At 33.7% G+C, this 22256-nt stretch overlaps 1 protein-coding gene across 1 annotated transcript in view; it reads left to right on the forward strand.

Moving 5' to 3' along the window:
• LOC150095982 (mannosyl-oligosaccharide 1,2-alpha-mannosidase IA-like) overlaps positions 1-22256 on the forward strand; it is a 233187-nt gene that overhangs the window by 131573 nt on the left and 79358 nt on the right. The window contains 2 exon segments of the mRNA XM_090409444.1: positions 3949-4029; positions 6194-6288. Coding sequence (XP_090265570.1) covers positions 3949-4029; positions 6194-6288 — 176 coding nt within the window.

The following is a 22256-nucleotide window of genomic DNA, read 5'->3' on the forward strand; positions in this document are numbered from 1 at the left end:
GCATATATATTGCACCCCTGATTTTACTTTATGAAAAAAGAAATGAAAAATTTTTGCATATACTTCGCACACAAAGAAAGTTTAAAACTTTAAGAAATAGATAGTGAATGTTGTTATGGCAGTTTCAGATATTTTGGAACTCGGTTGAAGATAATTGGCATTTCAGCTCAACAATCATCAGCTTGCTTTTGTCATTGAGTCACACGATCTTTTGTTAATACTGTACCAATCATATGCACGTCTTCATAGCTGCACTTTCTCTACCAGTTTACCATTGCTGTCCATTTTGCACTCTGCTTTCACTTCTCATTAGTCATTTGTGAAGGACTGTACATAAAGTATCTCAAGTCTTGTAAATTACTGGTAATTTTTGCTTGAAATATGGAGGAATGTTCAAGTTACAGTGCTGGTTATAAACTCAAAGATCATATAATTCCGAAATGATAAAAGGACAAGCAATAATGAAACTGTTTATTTAAATGTAATTACAGAAGCATTGTCACTAAAGATTTGTATACATCGCATGAAGAAGGTGAGCCGCTGATCTCTAAATAGCATTGATAATTAAGATTTAAATGCATTCATTTTATAAATAGTGTGAGCAATTATAAATTTTAATGAATACCAAGGAATAAATGTCATAAAAGTTATAAATGTCAATTTAGTTTTTTTCTGTAAAACTTTAGTTTCTGAAAATCCCTACATATATCTTGCACCATTATTTTTTAACTTTAATTTTTGGGGAAAAAGTGAGAGTTATATTCGATTAAATATGGTAATAACACCAGACCGCCATGGAGTGGAAAGACTCATCCTATCAATCTACTTTTGTATCCTATTGCTCAGAAATAGGATACCTCTCCAATACTTTATCTACAACTCCAGATATACAGATCTGGCCTATAATTTGTAGCCTTAGCCTTATCACCACCTTGGTGAAGTGGAACAATTTTACCTTTTTCCACTCCTTTGAGACTTGTTTGTTGCAAGACTCTTGTTAAACAGGTAGGCCAAGGCTAATGGTAACTCTTTGAACATTCCCTTGAGATGTGGTGATATGTCATCAAGTCCTTTTGTTTTATTGACATCTAGTTTACTTAACTCCTCATATAATTGTTACTTGTTCATCATTAAGTCTTCTCTCATTTCATTCTTTACACTAGAGCTATTGATTTCACACTGAGAATGAAACACCCTGATAAACTGCTCACTGAACACCCCCGATTATGTCCTATGCAGTAGTTACCAATCTTCCACTTTCATCCATTTACATCATCTTACCATAATCATTCTTCTTTCTACTTGCCACATATTGAAAAACTCACAAGTTTTTTTTTTTTTTTTTTTGCCTGATCTGCCAATTTTCTGCTCATACTGCACTTTTTTATCCTTACGAACTGAATCGCTCTCCTGACCTGTTCTTTATGTGCTTCATGCATCTGATTGTTATCATTTTCATCTTGTGCTGCCTCCAAAGTTCCTCCTTCTTCTTCCAGATTTCATGCTTAATCCCCTCATTCATCCATTTTACACCTATCTTATTCAGCCTTTTGACCTTCAGAATACAGAATACATTCACACATTGCTGCTGTCAAGTATTTTTTTGTCAGTTCTCAATTTATTTCCTTACTGCTCAACTTCTCATTCCATGCTATAGTTCCAAGCTCTCTCCTAAGCTTGTCATAATCAACCTTGTACTTCTACATATATCCTTTCCTCACTGAAGTCTTCATACAGCTAGCCACAGACTAAGTAATCACTTCATGATCACTCTCACCAAATGGAAGAGGGTGCAAACCCCACTCATAATTACATCCTCTGATGAATTGATCAGATCTAAAACTCTTGATCCTCATGTCCCCTCCTTTACATGCTGTCTAAGATAGTTGTCTCTCAGGAATTTGAGAAATTCATATTTTAGTCTCAAATGTTATCCCTTCATTTCAGTACAATGTAAAATTTCATTTCAGTACATTACAATGTAAAAATTGTAATAACACTCACATAAGCACGCAAAAACAATAAGGAAGATGTTAGACTAGAAGCCTAATGTCGTGTGAGAGATGGTGCCCTCTAATGCTAGTGGCTAGTATTGGCTTTTGTGTGGAAGGTCTAAGAATTAATGTTTCCCATGTTTTGTCTTAAACGTCCCATGATTTGGGAAAAATTAATTCTTAGACCTCACATCCAACAGCTAAGGCTAGCCACCAGTACCCATAGAGGGTGCTCCTCATTGGAACTTTCTGCTTGTAGCCTAACATCTTTCACTTATTTTGTGGTTATTACAATTTTAATATTGTATCCCAGAAGATACACTGTAAAAGCAATGAAATACTGGAATAATTAAACCTTTGTTTAATTATTTCTCTGTGCAGTATTGATTCCATTAAATCTAATTACAAACTATTATAATTTCTATATAAAATTAAAAATTTACATCAGATTCAAATTTACTTTGGAGAAAGAATTGTCAGAAGCAATACAAATGTCTCTATTCAGCACTTATAACCTAAGAATTATACATAAAAATTATTGGCAGTTTCTTTTACCATCCTTCAAGGAGTCAGAAGTCTGCAGACTTCTTCCTAATCTAAAGGTCATTTCTGAGCATGTAATACTTATTCTGAAGAAATTCAAACTCGCCACCACCTCCTTCCCACTTATCAACCAGATGTGCAATATTTTATCTTCTCCGAAAGATGAAATATCACCTTTGTTGCAGGATTGGTAAATTTTTAATTTGGGAATTTCAGAGACATATTCAGCTTATCAGATCTCAAAATGTGGTCTGGCTCAACATGGAATTGACAGTACTAACCACAGGATCCAGTGAGATAATACTCATACATAACTCTAATTATAAATTATAACATTTATTCAAAGAAAGTGCTGAAGCCTTAAATCATAATGATTGCCTTTCAGATCCTGAAGTTTGAGAAATTATTATTCTCAAATGCATTAAATAATTATTTGTAACACCCACCCACACATGCACACTAGTATTTTATCTTAGCCACTACACAGTTGCATGTCTAAAATGGTTCCAGTTATTTTAACATGTGTTTTCACTGTTTTTATGTATTTTGTTCTTCATCTAATGCTGAAGATGTAAAAGGAAATATTTGTTAATGTGATGAAAAGCCAAATGGCTATTTTTTCTGGTGAAGTTAATTAAATTAAGGGATAAAAATCCCTTATTGTATAAGATGAAAAGCCAAACAGCTATTTTTTCTGGCAAAGTTAATTAAATTAAGTGGATAAAAATCCCTTACACAATAAGGGATTTTTATCCCCTTAATTTGTTAATGTGATTAATAAATTAGTATTGCACTGTGGCATATGTATATTGTTGTATTATATACATATGCATATTTTTATTTTGTACTTTTGATTGCAGTTGGATATTTTGTCAGTGGATGCATCTTTGTTTAGAGATACACATTTTTGCATATTTTGATATTAAAGTGAATTTTATTACTCCATTCTGTGGAAGATTGTTTGATTTAGAATTATCAGATATTACAAGAAAAGTTGAAATTAAATGCTAACCTTGAAGATAACTGGTTCTTGGATTTTATATAACTCACAGCACATGCAATTTTACTTGGTGACATTTGTAATATAGTCACAAAAGCATTAGTAGATATCGCATGTAAATATTTATGTTCTGAAAGTTATTCACACATAAATTAGATATGGATAATTTCCATCAATGTTCATTGAAACATTTTGATGAGTGAAAAAGAATAGATGAATACTGGGGAGGAAGAAAAAGTGAGAGAGTTATGAGTGCAGGGATGGACAATATATTATGAGATTTAAAAAAAAATTATCTGGCCTAATATTGATTAATCTGTTTGCTGTAGTTTTTTTCTATCTTAGAAAAACTACTTTTCATTCCGTATTATACTTATTTATTAATGTTATTCTTACTCTTGTTACTTTCAGAATTCTGAAATTTCTGTTTTCGAGACCAATATCCGCTTTATTGGGGGACTTTTGTCATGCTATGCATTGACAGGAGATGTGGTAAGCATAATATTTATTTTAATTTAATTTTATTACATCCTTTCCTGTATTTCTGATAGAAGAAATGATGAAATAAGCAAATCAATTCATTTTTGGATTAGAATCTGTCATATGCAAAATGAAGAAAATGGATTATCCATGTTAGCAGTGTGTGCTTGCTAGCGTGGTTGGCTTGGCATCTTACAGGTGCCATGATATTCTAAAGGAAATTCACTATAGCCAACTTTTTCAATGGTCTTGTTAGTTTGCTATAGGAGTGCAGATATTTTAAGTAATCTCTCCCCCCCCCCACAGTTCTATATAAATTTTAGCGAGTGATTTATTTTCATCTCTAGTAAAAAGATAACACAAGTACCCAGTGTACTTTTGGCAAAACAAGTTGCTTAAGAAATTTTCTGCCTACAGGAAAGAGAATGATTTTATGAAGACTTTGTAAGTTTTTAAATTTTTTTGTTTTTTATTAGCTGCTCAAATAGTTGAGATGTTATATAATATCCCAAGCTATTTGAAATATATAATCGACATGTCACTCAAAAATATTTCTTATTACATTCAGTGTTTATCAATTTTTAAAATAAAAATTTCATATGTTAATATACATATGGGCTTGGACAAAATAATGTGAACACCATTGTTATAGGGGTGTTATTAGTGTGTGCTACACTGTTAAACACAAACAAAAATATGAATATCATTTGTTGTGTTTTTCTTTGTTTGTGTTCTCTAGGTTGTATGTAGGTGTAGTAAAAGTTGTGTTCAGCAGTTAGGTCTGATCCGTCAGTGAAATGGGTGACTTGTCAGACTTTCAAAGAGGACATATTGTGGGAGCTCATTTAGTAGGAGCATCTGTAACCAGAACAACCCATTTGGTCAGTGTGTTAAGAGCAACAGTCTCCAGTTATGATTGCATAGACAAAGGCAAGACTTCTTTGGCAAAGAAGAATAGTGGCTGAAAACCAAAATTGCATGAACACTAACAAGGATTGTGTCTAAACAACACAGAACTGCTGCTCCAGCAAAAGTAACAGCTGTACTCAATATCTACCTTGAAGACCCCTATTTCTACAAAAACAGTCTACAGAGCCACTTCACAAAGCTGACATCCATGGATGATCTGCGATTAGATATGGACCCTCCAAAAAAGAGACAAATCAAAACTTCTAGTATTCAAGATGTAGTGTTGGCATCGAATGCTGAAGATCACATGGACAGAAAGAGTTACAGATAAAGAAGTATTAAGAAAGGCAGAAAAAAAAGATGACATACTATATACATTAGAAAAAAAGGAGAAGTAACATGATAGGACACCTATTAAGACATTCAGGTAGCTAGACTACAAATTTGATTGAGGAAATTATTTATTTTCAGGACTGGAGCAACTCGCATATAGAAGCCATTTGCCTTAGTATCCCATAATGCAAAGCACATATCCTTGCGGACATGAATAATACTATGCATTATACAGGGTCACTACCCAAACCGGTTTCAACCTTTATTGCGGTCTCATCAGTGGGAGCCAGACCCAGAGGTGATACTAAGGTTGAAGTAATGCAGAAGTCATATTTTTGTTGTGATATTAGTCATATTAGTGATGTGAAGTTATTAGCTTCTATATATATATGAGTTGCCTCAATCCTGAAAATACTTCAGGTGCAAACTTTGTTTGCTTACATTTGGATAAAGGATTAAATCAAGTATATAATTTCTTGGTATCTTTAATTTACACTAGTGTGGCAAAAACTGTATGTGGACTACAGAGCATTCTTCTGGTAATTATTTTAACTCTTGGTTCATCCACAATGCTGTTGGTACTATAGGTTTTGATTGAATCTTCCATGGTTGAGTTACCAAATATTTATGAGTAAAGAAAAGGAAAGATGAACTGCATTTAGTTGTAGACATTATACTCTTGATTTATTGTCTAAAAAATCCCCATCCCTATCTGAACATCTCTTTAAGAATAAATGAATGAAAAGAGCAAGTGCTGCAGCCAGATATTCATTTCATTTATTTAAGGACATCAAGACTTAAACCAAATATTTATTCTTGGTATTTTAGTAATTTACATAAGCTCAAAAATTGAACAATTCATGACAAGATTTATTTATTTATTAAAAATAAATTGCCTTAAATTTTTTCTTTATTTTTATTTTTTTTTATACAGATGTTCAAAGAAAAAGCAGAACAAATAGCACAAAAGTTATTACCAGCTTTCAACACTCCAACTGGTATTCCATTTGCAATTGTAAACTTGAAAACGTAAGTTTGCAGTTTGTTCATTTTCACTTTAATTAAATTTTAGTGCCTTAATGTCTGGTTATTAAATAAAAATGCATACTACATTTTTTAAATACTCTGTTTTTTAAAAAAAAAACAGTACAAGCAGAAATTCAAAATAAAAAAAAAAGGTCACTGAAGGTGACTAACTTTTTGTATATCATTGTTATTAACATCTGACCTCCATGGAGTCAGAGACTTGTTGTGGGAGGTACACTAACATACATCCAATCTCATCCAACCATGCATTAAACTAATTCAATGTGTCTACATTCATGACACACTCAGGCAATGTATTCCACTCTCCATGCAAAAAACTTGCTTCTCACTTTCCTGCTCATATCTTCCTTATGCAGTTTCCAGGGATATCCTCTTGTTCTACTTGCCTCTCCCATTCTATGAAAAATCTCTTCCATGTCAACCTGATAACAACCTCTGACTAACTTATATGTTTTGATCATATCCCCATCCTCCTATTCACAAGGCTTTGCAATTTACATTCTCTCAATTGTTCCTCATATGCTACATTCCGAAGACCACTGATACCTTTGTGAATCTTCTCTGGGCCCTTTCTAACATATCCTCATCACATGAACACCAAGTGACCAAATCTGTGCACAGTAATCCATATGAGGCCTGATCAAGCATTATACAATGGTATCAACCAAATTATTTCTGCACGTCAGGGATCTCTGTATCGTTGTCATTATCCAATCTTTCACTTCATCTCTTACTTCCGTTCTCTTTCTTGCATTACACACAGCACTTCCATCTGGCCATTGTTTCTCTGGCTCACTCACTCCAAAAGCTCAAATGCTATCCATCTAATCTAATTCTGTGGCCTCCTCTTTTGAGAGGGTTGCAGCTATCCATCATGTCTGTATAATTCCACTCTTCCCTCAAATATGTGCCATATGTCCACAAACTGTACTCCCTTCTCCTCACATAGTTCTGCTATCATACCATTCATGGTTCTGGCTCTCCCTCTCGACTCATCATTATTATACTTCCACACACTGACAGCCTTTCCCACTATACTGTTGTCTTTCACTCTCCTCAATAACCACCTAATATTCACCTTTACATTCTCCTTAAGTTCACTTAAATCATTTGTCCCCACTAATTCTCTTGCTGGTTTCCTCATCTTGTCCAAAGCATGAATTATCTTGCTCATTCTCCCTCCTGGATATCAGACCTTATGGACTCTCTTATTAACCAGTCCTCTAATAATGGAATCTCCATACACTGCTATTCTCAAATCACTCGGCACCATTTTGCCCTTTTTTTTCTTTCATTCTGTTTTTCTGCATGGTTCTATTTGTTTCTGCTAAACATCTAATATGCTCATTTACTGTCTTCTTTATAAGTTCTTCCCATATACCATGTGTATTGAGTGGACAGTAGTTTTTAAGTTTTCGTGGACTTCTTATCTTACTAAGGGGATGAGAGATAAAGAGGCAGAAGAGACTGGAAATTATGCTGCTGGTAGGAAGTACACTTTTGTGGGAGTGGAAGAAGAAAACCATGATTTCTACAAAGTTGTGAAAAGAATGAGGCTTTAGCTGCAGTTGTAATGTAAAAATAAGTAAAAAGCATTGTAAAAATAGAAAAAAATATGAAAAAAAATTAATGAAATTAGAGAAAAATGCCTTAGATTTTTTTATTTATTTTATTATGCCTATGGTACTAATACCAAAATACTGTATACTTACGGTACTAATGCACTATAGGTGTACAACCTTTTATAAGTGGGAGTCATATAAAGAAAAAACTGATAAAGAACATAATATTCAGATTTCTGTGTAATTGTATGTACATTTATGCTTACAATTACACAGAAATTTATGCTTAACATGTATACATTGCTGTATACAAGACTGTGGTTAACTGAACAGATCTGTCAGTGGTCTCCAATTCCCAGAATGTGAGTTCTAATCCCACCATGACATTAAATGCATGGTAGTGTCTGTTGTATATGACTGTCATTGCCTGCTGTGACACCACTGTCTTGCTGCTTCTTGGAGCTGAAATGTTTAAGAAAAGTACGAGGTTCAGTATCTGTAGTAGATTTCTCAGATTTTCTCACTCTTAGTCCCAGTGACAATATGCTATAGGTTTACAACCTTTTATGGGTGGAATTGTTAAAAAAAAAAAAAATAAATAAAAAAAAAACTTATTAAGTCATGTAAAAGTGTTTTTCCCTTTTATTCAAATAGAGGTATGCAGCTCATTTAGAAGTACTGTATATATGAGAAAATATAGCATAAGAAAAAGAAATCCTAGTTATGAATCTTTTGCTCTTTCTGATTGTATGTAGAAAAACATCTGATAAAATATAATTTTTCCTGTTTATTTGTTGTTGTTTTTTTGTTTATGTTGGATATAATCCAATATGTCAATTACAGACATGGATATGGAAATATTTTGTAGTTATTAGTATTTCTTATTTTATTAGAAATTTCATGCCGGCTGGGGCGTCGCCCGGTTAAACAAGTCCCCCGTTGTTTTCGCCAGGGAACCAGGGCGAACAGCAAAAAGTCAGCTACTGGAACAAATCTGAAAACAAACCCCAACTCAACATCACCAGAGTTAAAGATCGGTACTATCAACGTAAGAAGCCTGAATGGCAAAGAAATGGAGCTAGCTGAGGAATTAGATAAGTACCAGATTGACATAATAGGGGTGACTGAAACAAAAAAGACCAAAACTGGTGAGATCTTTCTGAGCAATAAATACAAAATGTTATATTCAGGCAATAACAATCAAGGAAAAGAAGGAGTAGCCATAGTATTCAACACAAAATACGAGGCTAATCTTCTTGAATGGCAGTCAGTCTCAAGTAGAGTAATGTGGGCAAATATGAGAATGGGGAACTGGACAATGAGACTTATTTGTGCCTATGGTCCCACAGAAGGTTTTACTAAGGTAGAAGTGGAGGAATTTTTTGAGGCTTTAGAAAAAGCAACTGACACAATGAAAAAGGAAAAGTTGGTCCTTGTTGGGGATCTAAATAGTAGAGTAGGAAATGATTGTGAGACATACAAAAATATTTTGGGAAAATTTGGAGAAAAGAGCAAAGCTAATAATAATGGCAAATATCTGTTGGATTTCTGCTCAGGACATGGACTGGTTATTACTAACACCATGTTCCAACATAAAAATGTGCACAAATTCACATGGAGAGAAGAGGCTAGGAATAAGAAAAGTCTCATTGACTATGTTATTGTTGATAGTGATGTTTTCTCCCTGGTGCAGGACACCAGAGTGTACAGAGGATTTGAAATTGGAAGTGATCACTATTTAGTCTTGAGCCATCAAAGCCATCAAAGGCTTGAAATGTGGAAAGGCAGCAGGAGTAGATGATATTCGACCAGAAATGCTGAAGTATGGTGGTATAAGAGTCTTACAGTGGCTGCACTGCATAGTTCAGAAAGCCTGGACAGAGGGACGAATTCCCGATGATTGGAGTAGAGCTCTCATAGTACCCATATATAAAAAGGGAAATAAAACTGAATGTGAGAATTACAGAGGTATTTCCCTACTGAGTGTTCCTGGCAAGATCTATGCAAGTATACTTGAGAAACGGTTGAGAAGAATTGTGGAAGAAAAGCTTGGTGAAGAACAAGCTGGATTCAGGCCAAATAGAGGCTGTCAGGATCAGAACTTCACTTTACGACAAATAGTCGAGAAAGCATGGGAATATAACAAAGATCTGTATTTAAGTTTTGTCGATTTGGAAAAGGCATATGACAAGGTGCCAAGAGAGAAGCTATTCAATACGCTGCAGTTATATGGTGTCAATGGGGCATTATATCAAGCAATACTTAGTCTTTATTTGAGTTGTGAGTCAGCAGTTAGAATTGAAGGAAGTACAGGAAGATGGTTTAATGTTAAATCTGGTGTGAGACAAGGATGTACATTATCCCCTCTGTTATTCATTATCTATATGGATCACATTATGAAGGAATGTGGTATTAAACCTGATATCAAAATTGGAGATGTTAATGTCAGCTCTTTGCTTTATGCGGATGATGTTATACTTCTAAATAAATCCGCTACAAGTCTGCAAGATTCTCTGACTAAATTGAATAGCTGTTGTAATAGATATGGTATGAAGGTCAGCAATAAAAAGACAAAAACAATGAAAATAGGCAGAATCATTGAAAATGTCAACTGTGTTGTGAATGGAGAACCTGTGGAACAAGTAAAACATTTCAGCTACTTAGGCACAATTTTTACTGAAGATGGTAAACTAAATATAGAAATAGACAACAGAATCAGAAGCTGATATCGTGGGAAGTCAATTGAATAAATTCATATGGAATAAGAAAGAAATTAGTCGGAACACTAAATTAGCTGTATACAAGACTGTGTTCAAACCAATTTTAACTTATGGATCTGAGAGCTGGGTCAGAAGTAAAACACTTGACCAAAGACTAGAGACCGCAGATATGAGAGTCCTGAGAAAGATTAGAGGCGTGAACAGATGGCATCAATGGCAATATCATATTAAAAATGAGGATATTAGGAAAGAACTTGACATTGTCAGCATCCAGGAATGCGTTAGCAGAGCTAATCTCAGATGGCATGGTCACTTAAATAGAATGGGAGAGGAAAGATTAGCAAAACAAGTGTTCTCTGCCAGGTTGGCAGGAAAACGACCCAGAGGAAGACCAAGATATAGGTGGATTGATACGGTACAAAGTGCCTTAGACGATAGAAATATAAGATCTGATAATGTTGGAGTCTTGACAAGTAACAGACTGATTTGGAGGAAAATTGTAGATAGGAAGTTAGTAATGGTGTAATTTTTTCATGTAGTACTGTCATATCCTGTACACCCCTTGAGGGTACATGGCAGGAATTTGATGATGATGATGATGATGATGATGGTTTTATTAGAAGTTTGAATAAGCATTTTGTTAATAAGAAAAATTAGTTGCTGTAAATCTTTATTTCTAAAGTCACTTTAATGCAAATTTCCAACCACCAGAGATTGAATGGCCTTAATCCAATTTGGACATAATTATGAGAGCTTTTTCAACTGAAAGTCAGCTAGCTGGATTCCAGTCAAGTATTTCATCCTGAAAACATCAGGATGAAATACTTGACTGGAATATCCATCATCTTTATCATCATAAATTTCCTGATATATATACCCTCAAGGAATTTACAGGGTAATATGACAATCTTTATGATTAAGTTAACATTATTACTAATCTCCTAAGTAGCTCATTCAGTATCAATGATTTCCTTGGTTAGAAAGATCTGGGTTCAAATCCCATCTAGATGTGAAGAACCTTTATCATGCAATTGAAGGGTTTTTCAATTGGGGGTTTTTCATCCCACAAAATAGACAAACCAGCCATAGAAACAAATGCAATTAATAGCCATAATGTACTGGCCTCATAACCTGAGTTGCTTCACCAGTAAATCCTAAACAAACAACCAGCTAATCGTCTATCAACAATTTTCTTCCATATTAGTCTATCACTTGTCAGCACTCCAGTATTGTTATATCTAATTTGGTCTTCTAAGGCACATTTGACCAAATCAGTCTGCCTAAATCTTGGTCTTCCTCTGGTTCTTCCTACTGTTTTAGCATCAAATACTTATTTTGCTGACCTTAGCTTGCCTATTCTGTTTAAGTGACTATACCACCTTAGATGAGCCCTGCTAACACGTTCTTGAATGATAAGAATGTCAAGTACTTTCCTAATATCTTCATATTTAATATGATTCTGCCATTGATGCCATTTGTTCAGGCCTCTAATTTTTATCATAACTGTCATATCTGTGGTCTTTAATCTGTGATCAGGTGTTTTATTTCTAACCCAGCTCTCACATCCTTAACTTAAAATCTGGGTTGTGTGTTACCCAGTTAAAATTGGGTAACAGTGTCTTGTATACTGCTAGTTTGGTGTTTTGGCTAATTTCTCTCTTATTCCATATAAATTTATTCAACTTGATGCCCACGATACCAGCTTCTTATTCTATTGTTTAATTCCAAATTTAATTTGTTATCTTCACTAAAAACTGTGTCTAAATAGCTGAAATATTTTACATGTTCTGTAGTTTCTCTATTGAAAATGCAACCAAAGTTTTTTTTTTTTTTTTTTTTTTTTTATGTTCCTGCATATTTTCATAGTTTTGGTATTTTTATTGCTGATTTTGTTTTATTTCCAAATTTGTTACAGCTGTTATTTAGTTTAGTTGGAGAATCCTGTTGAGATGCACTGGATGTGTTAAGGAGTACATCATCATCTGCATAAACAAAGTACTTTATGCAAATATAAAACTGTTCTAAACTGATCATGAAACAGTATTGAAAGTAAAATTTTTTACTAAGCTAATATTTCAGTGAAAGTAACATTCACCATCATCACAACTTGTATCAGAATAAAGAGAATACTGTTGAAATAGCATGGATGATATATGTTATTTCAGTAGTGAAATGTTTTATTTACTATTGAAATATGTTATTTCAATTGTTTGAAATTGGAAGTGATCACTATTTAGTGTTGAGCAGGATAAAATTGAATTTCATATTGAAAAGACAAACATGTAAGAAAGTTTTAAAGCGAATAAAAGTTGAGCAGCTCTCAGATGTGAACTGTAGACATTATACACAAACATTATTCAAGAAAAAATGAAAGAGTTTGTGAACAGGAACCAAACCTTGGAGATTCAGTGGCAAGCACGGAAGAAAATATTGATTGATTCAGCCAGAGAGGCATGTGGTGAAGTTGTCTGCAAGGATAGAAAAATCAGAACTCCATGGTGGACACAGGAAGTTAAAGAGGCAGTGAAGGAAAAGAAGAAAGCTTATCAAACATTCCTGGCAAATAAGTCAGCTTGTACTCTTAGAGAATACAGAGACAAATGTAAGAAAGCTAAACATTGTGTAAAACTAGCTAAACAAAAGTCATGGGAGGACTTTGGTAAGAACATAGAAAATAAATATCAAGGTGGCAAGATATTCTGGAGTCTATTATTGAGAGACATTTGTGACATTCTTTTTTTTTTTTTAAAAAAAGAATCTTTAATTCTTACATTAGTCTAATGTTATCTTTAATTGAATTTATAAATTAAGATTGTTATATGAAATTGTGAATTAATACCTATAATTTATTCATCACTCTGATAAAATTTACCTCTCTTTAATGCTTAGCAATGTAACATCACGTGGCTCGTTCTACTTTTGAATGATCAATTGTTTGTATTCCACCTTGTAAAAACTGTTCTTATCAAGTCACTGAGGAGAGTCTGTTAATTTCAGACTGAAATATTTGGCAAACATTAAAATATTCTTGTGTTAACGTGTTTATAATTCTTAAGATATTCTGGAGATTGTTGAAGAAGCTCAGAAACAGAGAAAGAGTGCTGTAAAAGGAATTAGAGATGATAAAGGTGACATGAAAACAGGAGAAAAAGATATCCTTGAAATATGGAGTAATTACTTCGAAAAATTGCTAAATTAAACAAGTAGTGATGATAGCACAGTGTTAAAAAACACTGACCAGGCATGTAGTCAGGAATACATATCCATACTTGAAGAAAAAGCCATCAAAAGCCTGAAATGTGGAAAGGCAGCAGGAGTAGATGATATTCGATCCGAAATGCTCAAGTATGTCTTATAGTGGCTGCACTGCATAGTTCAGAATGCCTGGACAGAGGGATGAATTCCAGATGATTGGAGTAGAGCTCTCATAGTACCTATATATAAAAAGGGAAATAAAACCGAATGTGAGAATTACAGAGGTATTTTTCTACTGAGTGTTCCTGGTAAGATTTATGCCATATACTTGAGAAACATTTGCAAAGGATTGTGGAAGAGAAGCTTGGTGAAGAACAGGCTGGATTCAGGCCAAATAGAGGCTGTCAGGATCAAATCTTCACTTTACGACAAATAGTTGAGAAAGCATGGGAATATAACAAAGATCTCTATTTAAGTTTTATGGATCTGGAAAGATCCACAAAACTTAAATAGAGAGAAGCTATTCAAAATGCTACAGTTATCCAAGAGAGAAGCTATTCAAAATGCTACAGTTATATGGTGTCAATGGGGCATTATGTCAAGCAATACTTAGTGTTTATTTGAGTTGTAAGTCAGCAGTTAGAATTGAAGGAAGTACAGGAAGATGGTTTAATATTAAATCTGGTGTCAGACAAGGATGTACATTATCCCCTCTGTTAGTCATTATCCATATGGATCACATTATGAAAGAAAGTGGTACTAAATCTGATATCAAAATTGGAGATGTTAATGTCAGCTCTTTGCTTTATGCAGATGATGTTATACTTCTAAATAATTCTGCTAGAAGACTGCAAGATTCTTTGACTAAATTGAATAACTGTATATGGTATGAAGGTCATCAATAAAAAGACAAAGACAATGAAAATAGGCAGAAGCATTGAAAATGTCAACTGCGTTGTGAATGGAGAACCTATAGAACAAGTAAAACAGTTCAGCTTCTTAAGCACGATCTTTAGTGAAGATGGTAAATTAAATATGGAAATAGACAACAGAATCAGCAAAGCTGGTATGGTTGGAAGTCAGTTGAATAAATTCATATGGAATAAGAGAGAAATTAGTCGGAACACTAAATTAGCTGTATACAAGACAGTGTTCAAACCAGTTTTAATTTATGGATCTGAGAGCTGGGTCAGAAGTAAAACACTTGACCAAAGACTAGAGACCACAGATATGAGAGTCCTGAGAAAGATTATAGGCGTGAACAGATGGCATCAATGGCAATATCATATTAAAAACGAGGATATTAGGAAAGAATTTGACATTGTTAGCATCCAAGAATGTGTTAGCAGAGCTAATCTCAGGTGGTATGGTGGTCACTTAAACAGAATGGGAGTGGAATGATTAGCAAAACAAGTGTTCTCTGCCAGGTTGGCAGGAAAATGACCTAGGGAAGACCAAGATATAGGTGGATTGATACAGTAAAAAATGCCTTATAAGATATAAATATAAGATTTGACAATGTGGAGTCTTGACAGGTAATAGATTGATTTGGAGAAAAATTAGAGATAGGAAGTTAGTAATGATGTAAATTTTTCATATCCTATCATATCCTGTACACCCCTTGAGAGGGTACATGTCCAGAATTTGATGATGATGAATGTTGTTTCAGTAGTAAAATGTAAAATACTTTAAAAGTGTCAGTAATTTAAAGCAGTCAAAGGAAAGAAAAAAATATATATATTTATAAAAAGTAACAGAAACAAATTCTGAATGTTTTTATTCTTTATAATTATTTCTCAGAAGTCAGAGATGGATACCAAGTTAATTTTGTTTCAGTTTGGCTTTCATAAGACAGCCTCACAGAATTTGTTACAGCTGTTGTTTAGTTTAGTTAGAGAATCCTATTGAGATGCACTGGATGTATTAAGGAGTACATTATCACCTGCATGAAGTAAAGTGCTTTATGCAAATATAAAACTGTTCTAAACTGATCATGAAACAGTATTGAAAGTAAAATTGTTTACTAAGGTAATATTTCAGTGAAAGTAACATTTACCATCATCACAACTTGTATCAGAATAAAGAGAATACTATTGAAATAACATAAGGAGTTCTTTAAAATGATGGGTAAACTTGAATGAGCTTCAAAGGGGATAATCATCTTTTGCCACTTAATTTTCCAGTTGATGGGCAAGAGATGATCTACTGTATCAGTAGGTCAGCAGTTTTGGCATAATGTTTGAGAATGGGAAGCATGAATGCTGTAATAATATACACTGCTGGGAGTGACTGAGGTAAGAAGAATTCCCACCTGAGAACAAAATTTACCTATTTTAATAGAGTTTTGGGATTGCTTTAAATTATTGGGTAATTTTAGAATGCATTCTAAAATGGTATGCATTCTGTAAACTTCTTTCACCAAAATATTAGCTTAGTAACAATTTTAATTTTGGTTATATTGGTTATATTCAAGATACATTATACAGCTTATATTTTTCTAATATAACACTAGCATCATTAAGAGCAAATGAAAACTTTTTCAAATCAGTTAAATAATGACAATTAAAGTTGAAAGTGACATCTCTCTTTGTTAGTTCATTATAGTATTCGTTCATTATAGTAGGGTATTAAATAAAGTTCATTTTCCAGATAACTGTTTTCTGAAACTGAGGATTAACATAGAATCACCTTTATTGAGATCAATGCAGAAAGTCTTCACAGAATTCTCTGAACACTTTGCAAATTTAATAGAATTTTAATGAAAAGTTATGTCCTGCTGTTTAATACAGTGATCTGTATTAATAGCATTGTCATCTAATCCAGACATATCAAGTTGGTGGACACAAATGTAATTCATATATATTGTTTATGTTTAACCTTACATAATAAATAACGGAAAAACTCACGTAGAAATATTATTTAATAGTATAATTTTCGCCTGTGTGTCACAGGTATCTTCAGTACAATTAGGCACAAAAATTAAACATTAATAATATAATTTTCGCCTGTGACACACAGGCGAAAATTATACTATTAAATAATATTTCTACGTGAGTTTTTCCGTTATTTATTATGTATAGTTATGTCTACTCACGGTTTACCTCTTTTAAAACTTATGTTTAACCTTAGCTGAATGATTGACTAGTTTGACTCAAGTAGTTGAGGCTGTATAAGCAAAGAATACAGTATGCATCAGGAAGAGACCAAAGATGTACTTTGTCTTTCAAAAAAGGAAAATGGAAGAGAATTTTAAACTGGAAAGGAGGAGGAGGCAGAAAATTGGAATTTTATTAGAATATAAGTAACATTTTCAGAAAAATATTTTTAACATATAGACCATTTATATTTTGGTTTATATCAGGTGACTGCTTAGGCAGATAATAATAAGAATTATTAGTTGATTATTATTATTATGTGACATCTCCAAGAAGTCCAGTAACTCATCATTTGAGCGTACTCCATTCCATACACCCAACTATCTTTGCTACTCAATATTTTGTCTATACATAACAGCACTGACCACCATCAGCACACCACCTACTTACTGCATGTAAGTAGAGTATTTTTTGTGTATAAATTGTGCTTGGTAAGAAGTAAAAGCAAAAATGTATAAAGAAGCCAATGAAAATAACGATAACAAGACTATATAAAATAATTAACAAAAACAAAGACTGCTAAAAATAAGATAAAAATAATATTGAAACTGGAACAATTCAAGAGATAAAAAAAAAAAAAATTGGAAAGAATATTACTAGATACTTTTCCAGAGGGAAGAAGACTGGTAAAAGACAGATGAAGAGACAAAGAGAAAAAGCACCTGAGTTAGTCGATTTATGGAATGGACAAGTGGGTTTTTTCTCCCAGAAACTTGAATTTTTCATTCTGTAAATGCAAGAAAATCAACTGTAGAACCCACACTATATTCAAACAGTAAACATAGTGTTAGGATTAGGGACCATGAGATGGTGGCACTTGTTAGCCTCTTCTCTTCATATGCCAGGTATATTAATGATAGTCTTGGGCTTGCTATTTCTAATTGGCTACTGGTGGAGATTAAACTCCCCCCCCCCCCAAAGTCTCCAAAAGTTAAATACTCCCTACAGGAGAATAAATGGTGTTAGCTGATGATGATGATGAAATTCAGAAATACAAATACAAACCTTTATTATGAATTATTATAAAGATACCAAAGCAACAGTCAAATTTATTGAAATAAAAACAGACAAATTCAAAGTAGAAAAAGGAGTCATGCAAAGTTGCCTGCTCTCACCTAATTTATTTCCTGTCTATATTGAAGAAATATGCAAAACCATAGCTGAAGAAGCAGGTCTACAAACAAATGGCACGAATATCAACCACATTAAATATTCAGACAATATTATTTTTCTTGCAAAATTTAGAGCACAATTGGAAAAACAATAAAAATTTAAAATGAAGAGTGCAAAACTTTTGGAATGAAAATCAATCTAATCAAAACTAAAATCAAGAAAATAGGAAGATATGAGGAAAAAATTTCAATAAATTTAGAAAATCTATATTTGAATGTGTAAAGCAATTTATATATCTTGGTAGTCTTCGACAACACAGAATCAGAAAAAGCAAAATGCAGACTTAGCATAGGATGGTCTAATATGAACAAATTAAACAAAATATGGAAAAAATTACATCATTTCAAAAAACCTCAAACTAAAACTATAAAATCGTTATTGTACCTATGGCAACATATGGAGCCAAGACATGGACACTCAATTAGAAAGAAATACAGAAAATCAGAGCATTCAAAATGAAATGCTTAAGAAAAAGACTCACTGGTCAGGACACAAAACAAATATGCAAGTCACAAGTGAATTAAACTATAGAGAAGATATCATAGATTTACTTCTTAAACGGCAATTAAGATAGTTTGGACACTTCCAGAGAATATTGAATTCTCTGGAAGTGTCAATTATCAAGCTTCAGAGAGATGACAGAAATGACCAGAGATAGAGCCAGACGGCAAAGATTTCTTACCGTATTTACTCGAATATAACTTGCTCTCACGTAATATCTCACATCCCTGATTTTACTTTATGAAAAAAGGAATTAAAACGTTTTGCATATAGTTCGCGCACAAAAATTTAAAACTTTACGAAATAGATTCTCGTAAAAATTTAAAACTTTACGAAATAGATTCTCGTAAAAATTTAAGAAATAGATAGTGAATGTTGTTATGGCAGTTTCAGATATTTTGGAATTTGGTTGAAGAGAATTAGCATTTCACCTCATCAATCTTTGGTTTGCCTTTTTTGCTGAGTCGTGTGATCTTTTGTTAATACCACACCGATTATATGCATAGAGATGAAACGACGACCCAGTTGAAGAAATGTGGAAGTGAAAGCATTGACTTCTACTTGATCTTGGATTGCGCGGGAGTGGATTAAGAGACCAAAGACTCATTGAGGGAGGGTACCTACTCTACAACTCTCCGTCTCTACCACTCAGCCCACCAACTACAGCGAGCTGCAGCATCTACACCAACGGCATCTTCTGTCCTCCACCACCACCACCACTAGTATTTTCACAGGCAATCACAAACATCCATGCCCATGGCGGGATTTGAACCTGCAGCCTTTTGGCTGGAGAGCAGATATGCTAATCACTGAGCCATCCAGGTTGGCAAACATATAAAGATTCCTCTCCTCACATTGCAAATCGAACTTAGGCCTTTTCCAGTCGAAGGGCACAACATACTGTCATTCTTCTATATGCACTTTAATTTCAGAAGCATTGTTGCTAAAAAAATTCAATATATCGCGTGACAAAAGTGAGCAGCTGATCACATAAATAACATTGATAATTAAAATTTAAATGTATTCATTTTATAAATAATGTGAGTAATTATAAATTATAGTCAATTTAGTTTTTCCTGAAAAACTAGTTTCTGAAAATCCCTGCATATATCTCGCACCACGATTTTTAAACTTTTATTTGGGGGGAAAAAGTGCGACTTATATTAGGGTAAATACATATTCATAGGGTCTCAACCTGTCATCTGACAGATGAGAAAGAAGAAGAAATTGTGGCAGTTATGTCACAATTGTGTTAGCTCATTAACTGAAACCAGGTGCAAACCCAACCAAAAATTGAAACAGTTTCCATATAGGATATACTCAAACCACAAATTTCTCATGCAGTCCTTGGCAGAATAACTAAAATACATAAATATGAGGAACTTATATATTTTAACCCCAATTTAGAACATTGAAAATATTAATTTTCATCCCATCTTCAAAACGGCAGTTCTCCCATCCTTTCTCTTTCAGTTACCATGTTATAGGCACACATAGTCCGTTTTTCATTTATCTCCACATTTAATTCTGTAAAGCAAAAGGATGAAGTACTCCTTAACTCTCCATTCTATTTCTAGCCCAACCACTGAACACATTACTCTTCTTTCCTATTTTTGTCTGTTCCTGTGCCCTTTACTTTCATTCTTCCTTCTAATTAATATATAACCCACCTCTTAAACAGGTTCTGCTTTTCTCAGCCAACATGAAGTAACTAATCGGGGAAAGTGACCATGTCTTGTCCTGGGAGGTTGCTCACCATATAGAAATTTCAGTCAAGAAAAGAAAAGGGTTTATGTAGAACTACAAAGCTGGACAATTATGACAAACTTAGGAAGCAACTTGGAGTAGTACTATGGCATAAGAAACTGCATGGAATGAATGTCATTAGTGCATAGGAAGTGGTCAAAGAGTGTGTGTTCAGGCCTGGCACTTCGAACATTCATCCATAATTTCACTGCTGGATGATCTGCACCTCAGTGATGTGTCACACAAATTCTTATCTCTTTTGTGGGCTTTTCTTAAGACTTCAACTCACTGAAGACCAGTCATTTTGGACACAGTATCCATCTTTCTCATTAATGGTCTATCACTTTTTCTGATTAGCCACTAATAATTTTTAAATCTTGAAATAGTAGATGAGTATGTATTATTATTATGTGACACCTCCAGGGAGTGCAAAGACTCATCAAGGGAGAGTGTGTCAATAGCATCGAACTATTGATCCCTTCCAACTACTAACCACACTCAAACTTGCTTAACTTTTTGCTGTGCCATTAGTAGCAGAGGCTCTACCAATCAACTAACCTTACTTAGGAAAATTATTAACAATGAAGAAACAAGGAGTTATAGAAGAAGTGAAAGAAGAATAGGAATGGGATGGGCAGTTTTTGAAAATTAAAGATTTTTAAACAGCAAAATAAAACCTGAGAACAGAGCAAGACTGTTCAATCAATGTGTATTGCCTGTTATGACATACAGAGCAGAAACCTGGCAATCAAAAAGGCAATAATAGATAAAATGCAAAAAACAGAAAGAAGAATGGAAAGATGTCTGCTAAATATAAGACTCAGAGATAAAATCAAAAATGAAGAAATAAGAGCTAAAACAAAGTTTTTAGATATTGGAGAAAACAGACTTCGAAAGAAATAGAAATGGATGGGACACATTGCATGACTTATGGACAATAGATGGGCAAAAGTTTTACTGGTGTGATGGCCATATTTCAGGTCTTCCATATTCAGCTGGAAGACATGAAAGAAGATGGTCATTGGAACTCTTGTATCAAAAAGCTCAGGATAGAAACAGATGGAGAGAATTGGGAGACACCTATAACCAGAAGTGGCTATGAAAAGGGTTAGAAGAAGAAGAAGAATCTTTGAATTCTCAGGATTATTAATATACAAGTTGTATATAGCCCAAAGACAGAAATTAGGAATATTCTATTGGTCACCTTAATTCTCTTAGATCACTCACCCTCCACATACCACTTTCTGATACCTGTTAGTCAATCATTCTCTTATTTCAGTTTGTACAAAATGTGGTATTCTACCTTGCAAAATTCAGTAACATCATCATGTACTTATTCATCTTGTCTATCTCAGTTGTTGGTTTATTATAAAATAAGTATATATATATATATATGTGGTGATCAGCTTTTACTCGGTTGTTGTACATTTGAAAAAAATATAGATTTAATGACTATAAAATCGAGATAACATATAAAGATTTTAATGATAAATACTACTAGTTTCGGCATATAGCAGCCTTCTTCAGGTATTTATAAAGGAATACTAATAAACATTGAATTATCTAAACAAACTGGAAATTACAGGTACAAACTGCCTCACATAATCGATACATAAAAACGTTGTATTTTTTCAAGTTGTTCCAACTGGCGGGCCATTGTTTATTGCAATTGTGCGTGCAGGTTCACATGAACGCCAATATTGAATAACTGCAGCATGGCTATCTGGGATGTTATAACTTAAATTGTTGTTTAAGTGGACCGGGTTCAGCAGGATTTCTCTTGATTCTACAATTTTCCTCTCAAACTCATCATCACAGCGAAAGATATTTTCTGATCTATTCCAGCAAACGGAGTGGCTTTGTTGGTCATCATTAGGATTATTTGAAAAAAGAACATG

Source organism: Typopeltis vanoorti, chromosome 19 (assembly GCF_054136105.1).
Source record: "Typopeltis vanoorti isolate ZY-2024b chromosome 19, IOZ_Tvanoo_1.0, whole genome shotgun sequence".
NCBI classification, from domain to species: Eukaryota; Metazoa; Arthropoda; class Arachnida; order Uropygi; family Thelyphonidae; genus Typopeltis; species Typopeltis vanoorti.